The sequence below is a fragment of the Oryctolagus cuniculus genome, chromosome 8 (genome assembly GCF_964237555.1).
Source record: "Oryctolagus cuniculus chromosome 8, mOryCun1.1, whole genome shotgun sequence".
In the NCBI taxonomy this organism is placed as follows: Eukaryota; Metazoa; Chordata; class Mammalia; order Lagomorpha; family Leporidae; genus Oryctolagus; species Oryctolagus cuniculus.
The window spans coordinates 97,098,714-97,112,856 of record NC_091439.1 but is presented as its reverse complement, the minus strand read 5'-3'; the positions used below and the strand labels follow the sequence as shown (position 1 = coordinate 97,112,856).

The window sequence follows — 14,143 nt, the reverse complement described above, 5'->3', positions numbered from 1 at the left end:
ATAAAATAAATCTTTAAATTAAAGAAAAGGGGCCGGTGCCATGGCTCACTTGATTAATCCTCCACCTGTAGCGCAGGCAGTCCATATGGGCACCGGGTTCTAATCCCGGCTGCTCCTCTTCCAGTCCAGCTCTCTGCTGTGGCCTGGGAGGGCAGTGGAGGATGGCCCAAGTCCTTGGGCCCCTGCACCCGCATGGGAGACCAGGAAGAAGCACCTGGCTCCTGGCTTTGGATTAGTGCAGCGTGCCGGCCATGATGGCCATTTGGGGAGTAAACCAACGGAAGGAAGATGTTTCTCTCTGTCTCTCTCTCTCACTGTCTATAACTCTACCTGTCAAATAAAAAAAAAGAAAGAAAGAAAGAAAGAAAAGAAAACACCTGGCCCAAATCACAAAAGGTATATAATACTGACAAAAGAACCAATAGATGTTAGAGACAAAAATATCAAAAATAAGAAAGTCTATAAATAAAAACCAGAAAAAGAATTATCAGAGGAACGGAAGTTCTCATAGTATCAAAGATATTGTAGACAAAAAAATAGCTCATCTGAGCAAATAATATTCCAGCAATAGTTTAGAGATTAAGAAACAGGTTAACAGGAGGAGGAGAAGCTAGGCTGCAGAAGCAATGTAAAGATAGGTGGCGGGCCAATTAATGGCTGCTTTACACAGTGATCAGCCATCAAAGAGACCCAACAGGCCAGCCCACTTCCTTGGTTTTCAATGTGGAAAGCCAGGCTTCAGTAGAAGTCAGCTTATAAAGAGCCCTGGCAGTTATGCCAAGAGTTGGGTCACTGGAAATGAACCTGCCCTGGAATCGAAGGGCTCCAGGTCAGAGCCACAGGCCTTGTTCTCTCTAAGCTGAAAAGCCCTTCACTCGGCCCAGCTTCTAAAGTAACCACTGCTATGGAGGGGATGGCCAAGTAGGGTCAACAACATTGCAGGCAGAACATATATTAACTAAAAATGTTTTCCTTTTAGAAATGCCAAGTCAGCTCTCCTCCCAGGCCAGCTAGGTAATGGAAGTCAAGAGGGTGCCTCCCTTATTACGTACCATATGTGAAGAGATAAGTCTGAGCCTCATAAGTGGCAAGGCCTTAAAGCCCAACAGATTATTCTCAAGCCCTTTCTGTCAGTTTGTATTTGCCTCTCAATGGTTTAGACAGTTTTCTTAGGGCCTCTAATAATGACTCTGTCCTTGGTTTTAGATCCTGTGAGTTTAAACTGGTTGTTAGATTTATTTTCTCCAGAATTAAAAAAGCAAAATTCTAGGTGGCCATGTGCATGAAACCTCAAGTGGGAGCAGTTTCTGCAAGCTGGCACTGCATCCCCCTGGAGAAGCCACGTCCTGCTGGAACCCTGTCTTGATCCCCCTTCCCAAAGATGCCCCTTTTCAGCATGAAGCAGCCAGAGCGATCATAGCCCAGTTCCCCCTACCAGATGCTAGGGTTTCCATCCCAGAGGAGGGAATGTGAGGAGTCAGATGGGTTAGTAGATAGTCAGGGGATCCCAGTGGAATTTGGGGTGTAAAATATTAGCTTCCCTCCCCAAAATGTTATCTTTAGCAAGGACAAACAGACTGCCCTCCTTCCTTCAGAATCTCCAAGTTTACCATGAGAATAGCAAGGGAGTTCTTCCTGAGCTCACAGCTTATTGTTAAAACAAGTTACCTATGCCACCCTTAGCAGGCATAAGGGTCAAGAATAAAAGCCAATTAGGTAAAAAAGATGATTTTGATAAACACAGCTAAATAAATCTTTCAAAATCCCCTTAAAATGAGAAGAAAAGTGTTTGAGTTTGATTTTGAAAAAGTTGAACCACAAAAATAATGATGATGCAAGAGAAGACAATGCCTCCACTGTGGAAACTGGAGGCAGGTGAGTGGTTACTAGTCTACCGAACTCAAGAAATGTTCAGTGTGCCCTTCAGAAGCAAAGAACCCTAAATGGCACCAAGTACTTTAAAAGGTAAGGGTAAAGTGGAATTAAAACCAGGAAAATTGGTTAAAACTGCTAGATCCCAATACCTTCCACAATGTCTATGATTTTAGATCAGGGAAAATGAGGTATAGTTGAAGTCAGGTGCACCATATGCAAAATTTCTGTATTGAATCTTCCCAAATTGACTACAGAAACTGAACAGCAAATGTTACATCCAAGCTAAGCAAGGGAGGTTTTTTTCTCCAACTAGAAATTCTGACTAACTCAAGATAAAAGACTTGATACTCTGGTAAGTTGGGTTTTCTCAACAAAACAACTGAGAGAGCAACAATAGTAAAAGCCATTATCAACAGACAGCCCTCACATGGGACACTTCCATCTAGCTCTTTAATTCTCACTCTTAACATTAGCAGACACCAAAGGATCAACATATATTTGAGAAATTTTTGGCTAAATAATCAGAGAAAATCTTAGTCAAGAAAAAAGACTACTTGGGTTAAATTTTTAATATATGTTTATACACAGGAAATTTTTTTTAATAATTTACATCAAACTATTTTACAACAAAAAGTTGATTATAGAAAATAGTTTAGAATCTAAATACATAATAGTAGAAACAATGGAACTGATATAAAATTTAAAATGTAAAATTGAGAAAAATCATCAAGAAACTGATTTGATTAAGGGATGAAAAATAGGAAAAGATAAGAAAATTAGAGGCTACTTTTTGGAGGCCCAATATAAAGAAAATAGGAGCTCCAGAATGATTTTGAGATAGTGAAATCATCAAAGAAATCATCTAAGAGGCTGGAATTGTGGTGTAGCAGGTAAACCACTGCCTGTGACGCTGGCACTACACTTTCCCAAAAAGTTCCAAGAGTATATCTGCTATATTAAATTGAGTGAATAAAATGATAAAACATATAGAAAAATGGAATTCACACATTGGGGATTAAACCCAACAGATACTTGAAGGCAATCCTCAGGAGGCTGCAAATGGAAAACCCAAGAGAACATCCATGTTGTCAGAGTATGGTGAAATAGGCTCATCTGTCATAGGAAAAAGTGAAGGGAGAATGACACAAACTGGAAAAAATAGGATATAATGATATTGAGAATAAACTACAGGGCTGAGAGTGGTTGCCTCTGAGAAATGGGAGATAGAAATAGTGGAAGAGGAATTAAATTTTTTTTTCATTAAAAGCCCTTATTATTTGACCCTTTAATCTATTTTTGCATCTAGTTTTGAAGGGGAAAAAAGTACCTGTGCATGGCGAAGACAAGGAAAAAAGATTGATGGTGAGCATATGTATTTAAAATCTAAACAGCTATAGCAATTTTGTTCATAAATCAGAATAAACTTTTGTAAACACTGACTATGTAAGAATAATATTGTGAACAAACTACTGGGAAATGTGGGAACAAATAAGAAATGTAAATATAATGATTTTCATGTGTTTCATAATAGAATATAAATGAATCTAAAGTTAAACCATGTCTTATTAAAAAAGACTCCAACTTCATCAAAGTTTAAAAAACGTCTGTTAAACAGTTTTTATATTAATGTCTCTATTGTTAAAAAAATCAAAATTCAGTATCCATTGATTTCTCTTCTCACATTCAACCAATGTAATATTTTGATGATAAAATAACACATATACTACCACCTTGGTAGAATTATCTTTATCCTTATCAATTCTACTTGTGCATTTGTATGTTGTTCTGAATAGGTATTCACTCTTTTACCTGTGTATATTAAAAGAAATGTCTGCAATGCAGTGTTTGGCCAATGTTACCAATGCTTGTTTATGGGATCTAGAGTTGCTGATGTCATCTTAAAGCAAGATAATTTACTGCTTATCTTTCATAGAAATGGAAATAATTATTATTAAAAATAAAATAAGTAAAAATATACAATTTACCAACCTACTGCCAGAAAATGGACCAGGAGACCAATAGTAATTCCAAGGATTGCCAAGACTCCAAACACAATGAGAGCAATCATCCATAATGGCAGAGATGTCCGGGAAGCTGTGACTGGTCTGCACATGAAGAATGTGAAAATGAGGAATAGGTTAGAAAATTGCATAGTCTTTCAAATCTGTGTTTCATTTCTCTTACCCCTAATAGCTCCACAACTTAGTCACAATGATAGCAAAAGATATTGGAAGGTAGGAAAAAAAAAAAGAAAAGAAAGAAGAGGAAGTGAGAAGGAGGGAAGGTGCAGATATTCCCTTTGAAGTTTCTGATTGAACTTGGGTTATGAGAGTTTATTTGTTTTACTGTACATGTTTTATTAAATTTTTTTCAGAAGTGTGGCGGTTGGTGCCAAGCTATCTATATTTGGCATCTAGTTTCTCCCTACAATCTATGGGTAGAGATATAATCAGCATCAACAATTGACCATCTTGCCAGATCAGGAGAAAAGGGGGGAGGGGGGGGACAGAAATCTCTTAGATGTTCTTTATGCCTAAATCCATCTTAATTTTAAAAAATATGACTTGGATCATATTACCACTTATAATATCCTTAAGTATTAGAGTGCTTTGATAAGTTTATTTGCATGCAAAAAAATTGAAATCCATGCCTAATCTTTTTGTTGCATATATTTTCCATGAAAAATTCGAACATCCTTCATATACGTATGTCTCTAATTCTAGATCCTATTGGTTGTTTCACTAGGGATCTCTGACTGCTACAAAGAGGTAGCAACAAGATAGACTTGATATCATACCAAGATTTTGTCTTCTATGTTGGGCTTCTTCAGGTGTTACTGGACGATGATCTCAATCAGAATCATCTGAAGCTGCTTAGTATACATACAGATTGTGGAATCCTACCCTGCTTTGGGTGAAGTTGAATTCCTGGAAGGACCTAGAATTTGCACTTGACCATTCGTGGGGATGGAAATTCTCACTATATTATGTGCTATTTTCACAGTAAAATATGTTGGAAAATTGACATTTTGAGAATCAATGATTGTTTATAGCCCTTGTTTCTACTGTTGAGGAACAGCATTTTTTTCTTCATACTCTCTGTTGAACTCTACTTAGTGTAGGGTTAATCTTATGGGTATAAAGTAAACTGAAAATAGATCTTTGTAAAAATTAAGAGTGGGAATAGGAGAGGGAAGAAGAAGAAGGGTAGGAGAGTTGATAGGAGGGAGGGTAGGGTGGGAAGTATGTTCCTAAATCTGTATATACAAAATACATGAAATTTGTACGCCTTAAATAAAATTTTTAAAAAGCTTACTTGGGTACAAAAATTTTGAAATACATGCAGTGTTTTCTTTTTTATTTATATAAAGAGAATGAATTTCATGTATTTCATATATATAGTTTTAAGAGCATAATGATACTTCCCACCCACCCTTGCTCCCACCCCCCTCCTCCCTCCTCCTTCCTTTCTTACTTTTTATTTTAATTATTATAATGACATACTTTCAATTTACTTTATAATCACAAGTTTAACTCCAATAAAGAATCCAACAAGGGGCAGCACTGAAGTATAAAGCCACTGCCTGCAATGCCATCATCCCATATGGGTGTTAGTTGAAGTCCAATCCAGCTCTCTGTTAATCACATGGGGAAATCAGTGGCAGATGGCCAAATTATTTTGGCCCTGCCACCCAAATGGGAGACCTGAATAAAGCTTGGGGATCTTGATTTTGGCCTGGCCCAGCCCTGGCCTTCGCAGCCATCTAGAGAGTGAATAAAGGGTTGGAAGATCTCTCCCTGTCTGTTTCTCCCTCTCCATCCCTCCCTCTTTGTCTCCATCTGTAACTGTTACTTCCAAATAAATCAATCTTTAAAAAAAATAATTCAACAAGTAGTAAGTAGAAAAACCATTTTTCCTCAGGAGCATAGACAAGGGCTATAAACAATAATCAGATTTCAAAATGTCAATTTCACCCATATACATTAACTTTTTTTCATGATCCATATTTCCCATGAACTTTTTGACGATCCTCTGTATTGAAAACTTTGAAAATGTTTTATTACTATAAAGAGAACTGGTTTCATATAGTTCATAGATACAATTCTAAGAATATAATGACACTTCCTTTCCTCCCTCCCTCCATTCCCCTTCCTTCCTTTCTTTTTATTTCTTTTAATTTTCACAATAATATGTTTTTAATTTACTTTATCTACCAGGGTAGATTGATTTTTCATATAAGAAACAGAAACTGGGGTCAGTGTGTATGATGTTTTGAATCATAGGTAAAAATACATTGGGTTGGGTTAACATTTTTAATAGAATAAGATCATTTTCTTACTATTTTCTGTTGATGTTTTATCATTCTCCTGGGAGATGAGCTCACTCTTCTTTTTTCCTCAGACCTGCAGCACCATCCACCCCCTCTTCACTCTTAGCTGATACCCCTCCAATTCCAGTGATAAAATGGCAAGCATCACAAGAGAACATAATAAATCCATCATATTTTTCAAAATATTTATTTATTTGAGAGAGAGAGAGAATGAAAATCATCCTTCTGCTGGTTCATCCACTCCATAATCACAACAGCCAGACAACTAGGGCTAGGGCTGGCCAGGCCAAGCCTGGAGCCAGGAATTCCATCCAAAAATCTCACGTGGTTAGCAGGGCCTCAAGTACTTGAAGTATCATCTGCTGATTCATAGGTGCATTAGCAGTGAGCTGGATCAGAAGTAGAGTAGCAGGGGCTTGAACTGGACTCTGAAATAGGATGCATCTAAAGCAAAGGCTTAACCCACTGGGCCACAACACTTGCATCCTCTCCATCATATTTATTAATTCTTTGGCAGTGCCCCACACTCTATCTTTCCCTCATATTTCTATAAGTAGACTGCCCATGTGCCCTTTCTTAGGCCAACCCCTCTACCACATTGTCTCACTCTCAAGCAGGTAACTTGTGTTCCAATTCTTTCAAACTATTCAGTGTTCTGTGGACACATCCATCTTCCATACTCTCATGTTATTTCTTCTGCTTAGTATGTCCAACTTAGGTTTACCCAGTAAGTGGCTACTTGAACTTGATCACTCCACTCTGTCAACTCCTATTCATTTGAAGTCTTCTCTGCAGAGCTCCTTATGACCCTACATTGAGAGTATTTTTAAATTTTATATATTTTTATTTATTTATTTTATTTGACAAGCAGAGAGACAGACATAGAGAAAAACAGAGATGGAGACAGAGAGACTTCCCATTCATTGGTTCGCTTCCCAACTGTCCAGGAGGCAGGAACTTCAAATCTTCCACATGGATTGATCTATCACCTGTTGCCTCATGCACACTAACAAGCAGCTGCAGAGGTCAGCCTGGGCCTCAAACCCAGGCACCGCAATATGGGATGCAGGTGTTGCACACTGCAGCCCAACTGCTGAGCTATGTGCCTTCTCTATGATTTGTACCCATCAGTCTTATTACCTCCATTTGTGAATGCTGTGGTTTGGGACCACAGCACTATTTGTGTGTGTCATACCCAGGATATAAGGTGGAGCCTCACATTATAGATAATATGAATGACCACAAGAGAAATCAAGAATAAGTGCATCTTGGATAGGAAATAGAGTAAAGGTATCCATATTGTTGTAGAGCCTTCAGGTCATGGCAGAGAAGTTTCAGTTTCATCCTGTGGAAATGACTACAGGGATGATTTGTAGCACTTAGGAAGGTGAACCCAAAGGCAGTGTACAAGTTTGTAGTTGAAAGAGGGAGAAAATAAAAGTGGAGGTCAATGAGAAAAGGTTCTATCATCTATGAGAATAGAATAGCTGGATGGTAGTAAGTATAATGATTGAAGTAGTGTATAATTCTTTTTATGCAAAATCCAAAAGTATATAAATTAATCTATAGTGACATAAAACAGAAAAGTGGTTGATGGCAGATGGGGTAGAATGAGGATTGGCAAAGTGCACAAGAAACCAGGACGATGGAAATGTTCAACATCTTGATTAATTCACAGGTGCATATCTGTCAGACTCACCAATTGGTACTTGAAATATGTGTAGTTTTTATACATAAATTACAAGTCAACAAAGATGCCGAAAACCTTTAAAAAAGAATGCTAAGTGAGGAATTTGAGAAGCTTTGCAGCAGTAGAGTGTGCACCAGAACTTGGCAATTAATTAATTATATAAATAAAAAAAGCAAGAATACATTAAATATGACTCAGGATTTTACTTCAAGAAGAAGAAAAGTAAAGTGAAATCTAAAATATATAATTTGGGGAGAAAAGTGGTGAATTTTCCTATCTTGAATTTATATTTACATTTCCAGTACCCAACTACAGAAGTCAAACTGTTGGAAAACTGAGGAGCCACAGTTGGTGATACACATTGAGGACTCATCAAAAAGCCAGTGACTTAACCAGCTGTGCTATAATGCTGCCCCCTTCCTGTACATTTTTACCACCTTGTTTCTTTTCACAGTTCAGATATTTTTCCCAGTTTTAGCTACTTTTAACTCATAATCTAAAAATGTTAGAAATTATAACTTGTTTTTAAGTTGCTTAAAAAGTAACTCATTTATTAGTCAATTTCTGGTAGTTCAAACATAAATTTCTTTTCTGAAAAATCACATAAGAAATTACTGGCAAAGGATACAAAATATAAATTATATTTTGTTATTAAAAAAATCCTAGACTTAAACGTCTGAGTGTCACCTTGACAAGGATCTGAAACAAAGCCACCTTCTGAGATTTTGTTCCCATTCTATCATACAGGTTTCATGCTAAGAAAAAAAATGAAATTGTTAAGTTTTGGTTTTAAGTCCTTAGGCCTACTTCTGATGTATTCCTTTTCTTCCTTTTAACTATCAGGTACTCACACACAGCCTCTAAGTTCTCATCAAATGCATTGGCAGAGTCAATCATGTTTCAAGATCCCTCCAAATCTCTTTGCCATGTGATCAGATTAATGACACATTCTGAAAATCTGGTCACTAAATTGGAGCTTAGACATTTCCAAGTAACCAGGAAATTTTAGAAACAAGTCCTAATCTTTTGAAATCTTTCAGGTTGAGGGCTTCACACAGGGATAACATTTTGAAGGATAAGAAGTTGACTTAAAAACAATCCACTCAACATAAAGGTGATGATATGTCACAAGCAAAGCCAAACCAAAGAATGATGCTGTTTCTGCTCTACTTATGAATGCATGTGATCACTCTTTTATTGGATGATCAAGGTGTGGCCAACAAGAAAACATCAGGATTGTGAATAAAATAACACCTTACCTTAAAGGGAATCATTAAACAGATTTTTACTTTAATTAAGATTAAATGCTATGAATATATTCTATTACAGTATGGCCATTCTGATCACATTTTTGTGTGAACACTGATGTGAATATATACAGATATAGATGATTTATATATACATATTTTAAAGCACTCAACTATTGAGAAAAGAACTCAGCATTTTAGAGAAATATCTATGTGAGGTATGAGTTTATATTTTACAGATATCTGCACATTAAATATTTTCTAATTAGAGACAATTTTGCTATATATTATATATCAATAAAAACTTCTTGTGAGATGAAATATGTTCTTGAATTTTTCCTTTAATAATCACTGTTCCCTTGAAATTATTATCTACTTAGACAACTTAAATATAAATAGCATATTTATATGCATAATTATATTACCCTGATTCAGGAACATTTAACAAATAAAAATACATGGATTTAAATATCATTTTACAGAGAACCATCTTTGAAGCCATAGGAATGCAAGAGTCAAGATAATATTCAAAGAAACACTGTAAAAAGCATAAAATGTTAAATAAAGGAAGTTATAATCATCATCACTACTAACAGCAACTTAGTTCTTGATTTATGAAGAAAAGAAAATATTCTCTGCCATCCCCTCTCCACTTAACAATAGTCACACATGCATATTATTTTTCATTCACAGGATGTTGAACTGGATGCTGCCTTTCTGAAGCACTTCCCAAAGCATTACAGAATCTAAATATTCCAGACACAAGTTCGTATTTGTAACAAGGTTGTCTCCATGTTAACAATCCACACTGCTATGGAAAAATTACACTTTCCCACCTCAACTCAGTCCTGAAGTGGGAATCATATTGTTGAAGACTGCTAACTCTATTTATGTTAATATTTGGGGCAAGCAAATCTCCACTTACCTATACATAATGTGCTGGTAAAATGTCCTGATCAGTGGTTCTCAGGTAAATGTGCTAACCACAATGATAGTTGGGATTTTAAGGGCTGGGAGCAATAACAGAAAGTAATTAAAGGAAACTTGTTTAACAAGTGTGATGACAGCTGTGGATCTGTGGTGTAGAGGAAGAAATGAAAATTCTGTTTGACTTGGGTACTTAGAAAAATACAGTAGATATTACTTAGATTGGTCATCTGAGAGACGCACCCCAGAAATGCCAGCACAGATTGGTGATTCAGTGTCTGACTCACATCCCAGTCTTCCTTTCATGGCATAGAGCTCCTCCCCAATGAAACCAACTTCATCCACCAAATCAGTCTGACAAATGACATAAATATAAGTGGTCTTTTTGTCATACATTAATTCTTCCACAGCTTTGCTCATTTGAAACATGCTTGACCTGCAAATTCTCACTAGGACTATACATACTTTAATAGGAATGAATTTACAGATGGAGGCAGGTTTTGAAGAAGTTCTACTTTGGTAATTCTTCATAGGAAATGGAACTTGTTCATCAAGTCTGAGTTGTTTAGCTCAGTGGCTACGGATTATTTTTCAGTGACACACCTAATTTTCCTGAGAACAAAAATTCAGGAGGTATTTAGATATTTTGAGTAAAAGCATCTAGATTCTGATATTATTTTTCATATCTTTAACTACATACTTCACTCATTCATCCACTTAATGAGTATTCATCTTGCACTTCCTAGGGCTACACATTTTTTCCAGTAGTGAAAACACAACAATGGATATAATAAAGTCCCTGCCTTTGTAGATCTTACAGCCTAATGGGAAAGACGGACAAACATTAACACGATAATAAATACATAAAATGAGAATTTCCACATTTTATAAAGAAAATAAGGCAGGAGAGTTGGGTAGAGAGTGGTGGGTGGGGTAGGTGTATCAGTCTAAGAGGTGGTCCAGAAAGACTTCTCTAGGGAAGGTGCTTTGAGCAGAGATCTGAATGATGATACTAATTGGAGTGATTCATTCTCCAAAAACACATGTTCACAATATTTCTGTATTTCTTTAAAACTCACCTGCCTTCACAAAATTTACAAAAGAAAAAATGGAAATAGATTATTAAGCAAACGAGTAGTAGTTAAATAAGCTGCTATATCATAATATATAATGTTATAGCTACTTTAAAAAGAATGGGGTTATAATGGATATATATGTATATGTATATATGTAGTAGAAATTAGAAAGCCATAGAATACACATCCAAGACTCCACTATAGTTAAATTTCTGAATAAATGCTGGATTTTGCTGGTTTGATGAGACTTGGAAGGCAGAAGCAAGTCAGAGGCCTTCCAAGGCAGGGGCTGGATATGCCAGTGAAAGGTCACAAAGATGCAATATTTTCTGCATCAGCATACACGCTTCACTCTCCAGTCTTTGGGAACTGAGAAATGATTTTAGAAGAATAGGCAAAGACCAGACTAGCCTGTGGTGTCAGGAGGCTGTGATGCTGATATCACAGGTGTCAATGCCTTTCTGGTCCCTGACTCTTGGCTGCTGAGTTCAGTAATGCCAGTTCTGTGGCTCCCCTTGGCATCTGCTTTCTAGTGTTCTGTGAAAGATCTCTGTCAGCTCTCTGAGGACCTATACCCTTAGCCTTTCCAACAATTTTGTAGAATGTGGGTTCCTTCCTCAAATTTTTTTTCTGCTTGACATGAATTTCCTGTTCTGAATCTGACGGTTGTAGATCTATGTAGAAAGACTTCAAGAAAAAATCACTGAGTGAAATATGAGATGCAGAATGATAGTCAGCTTGATAGCATTAAAACTTGAAAGAAACAGTAAATAATATTGAACATGTTTAATGTGTATGTATTTGAATTCCTGTGTTTATCTGTGAAAAGCTAAATAAAGTATGAAAAGACTGTAATAATTTTTAAAAAACAAGATTACCCTGGGGAAGAAGGAAAGAGACCAGAATTAAAAATTATTGTCAAGAAACTTGCCTTATCTATAATAGACTCATTTTTAATAGGGAAAGTATGTTCATACATTTTCTACATTACTTTTTAAAAATCAAATATATTGTTGAATTAAAATAAAGGCTTACCATCTCTATGTATTTGAGTAGAGAAAAATCGGGGAATTGACAATAAAATATAGACTCTGGGCAGTCAGGCCCAAATTAGTATTAGCTAAAAATAAATAATTTATTGGTTTTGTAGAAATTTTCAGGATGAGATTGTTGTTTCATGACAATTGAAACACAAATTCATGAGAACACAGGAATTCTGGCTCCTGATTCCACTTCCTGCTAGTGCAGACCCTGGGAGGCAGCAGGAGATGGCTCAAGTACTTGGCTCCTTGTCACTCTCATGGGAAACTTGGATAGAATTTCAGCTTTTAGCTCTGGCTCCAGACCCAGCCCTGACCACTGCAGGCATTTGGAGAGTGAATCATCTGGTGGGAACTCTCTCTTTCTTATTCTTTCTCTCTCTCTCTCTCTCTCTCTCTCTCTCTCTCTCTCTCCCTCTCTCTCTGTGTGTGTGTAACTCTGGCTTTGAAAATAAATAAATCTTCAAAAGAAGAAGAAGACAGACTGATTCACACTCATGAGATTTTAAGTGAGTGAAATAAATTCACAAATATTTGGCTTTTGAATTAACCACCTATAAGACAAGGAAACTATTATACAATTTGTATCTCTTATATCCTTTAGCTATATTGTCCTTTTTCCTCTACTTTGAATTGTATTATAAGAGGATCCTTTCTGATGGTCTGCAGTCATGTGTTTCTAATTCAAGGAAAAGGTGAATATGTATTCATTTCTTACTAGGACAACAGAAACAGCTTTCCAAACTGTCTGCCTGTTTCAGTGTGTACTGTACACCCACAGTTACAATCCATTTTCTTTCTCAAAGGTGAAAGTAATCTTCGCAAAGATTGGATCATCTCATTATCTGCTCTGGTTAGGAATCTCCATGGAGTTATAATTAAAATCCAAGGTCTCTACTGTAACTACGGCTCACAAAGCCCTGCATGAATGGCCTCCTATTGATGTCTTCTTCCCTCTCCTACCATCTCACACTTACCCATAGGGTTCTCATCCCACTGACATCTTCCTGCCCCACTTTACCGTCTCCCTTATTTCTCTTTATAGGCCTTCCATTGTTCCCTTTGAATTTCTTTGTTTTTCCTTTTTCTTGCTGAAGTCCAGCTCAATTGCTGTCCCTCAGAGAGATTATTCTTTTTTTAAGATTTATTTATTTATTTGAAAGTCAGAGTTACACAGAGAAAGAAGGAGAGGCAGAGAGAAAGAGAGAGAGAGGTCTTCCATTTGCTGGTTCACTCCCCAATTGGCCGCAACGGCCAGAGCTGTGCCAATCCGAAGCCAGGAGCCAGGAGCTTCTTCTGGGTCTCCCACACGGTCAGGGGCCCAAGGACTTGGGCCATCTTCTACTGCTTTCCCAGACCACAGCAGAGAGCTGGATCAGAAGTGGAGCAGCCGGGACTCAAACCAGCTCCCATATGAGATGCTGGCACTGCAGGCGGCGGCTTTACCCGCTACGCCACAGTGCTAGCCCAGAGCCCACTATTTTCTATCATATTACTTTCTATTTCATTTTTAACATTTCTCACAGTCCAAAATTATCTTATGTGTGTGTTTACTGCCTTTTAAAAAAATTTATTTGAAAAACAGTTACAGAGAAAGAGGCAAGTCTTCCACATGCTGGCTCACTCCCCAAATGGCCACAATAGCCAGGGCTGGGCTAGGCTGAAGCCAGGAACCAGGAACTTCATCCAGGTCTCCTGTGAGAGTGTAGGGGCCCAGGCACTGAGGCCATCTTCTGCTGCTCTTCCAGTTGCATTAGCAGAGACCTGATCAGAAGTAGAGTAGTAAGACCCAGGAGCTGGTGCCCATGTGGGGTGCTGGCGTTGCAGGTGATGGCTTAACCTGTGTACTGCAACACAGCCCCCAGCTACCTGTCTTTTCCCACTAAATGTAGGATCATTGTAGGAAGATACCGTGTATTTGGTAGTTCCAGGATACATACGTGTTCAGTAAACATGTA

General features: G+C 37.3%; 1 protein-coding gene across 1 annotated transcript in view; it reads right to left on the bottom strand.

Moving 5' to 3' along the window:
• The window catches only part of LOC100343994 (transmembrane protease serine 11B-like protein), a 28,265-nt gene extending 18,044 nt beyond the window's left edge, over positions 1 to 10,221 (bottom strand). Inside the window, exons 1-2 of the mRNA XM_017347524.3 lie at positions 10,068 to 10,221; positions 3,865 to 3,980 (exon numbers count right to left, since the gene is read on the bottom strand). Of these exons, the coding sequence (XP_017203013.3) occupies positions 3,865 to 3,980; positions 10,068 to 10,075 (124 nt within the window). The 5' untranslated portion in view covers positions 10,076 to 10,221. The remainder of the gene's footprint in view (positions 1 to 3,864; positions 3,981 to 10,067) is intronic.
• Positions 10,222 to 14,143: the final 3,922 nt, after the last annotated feature.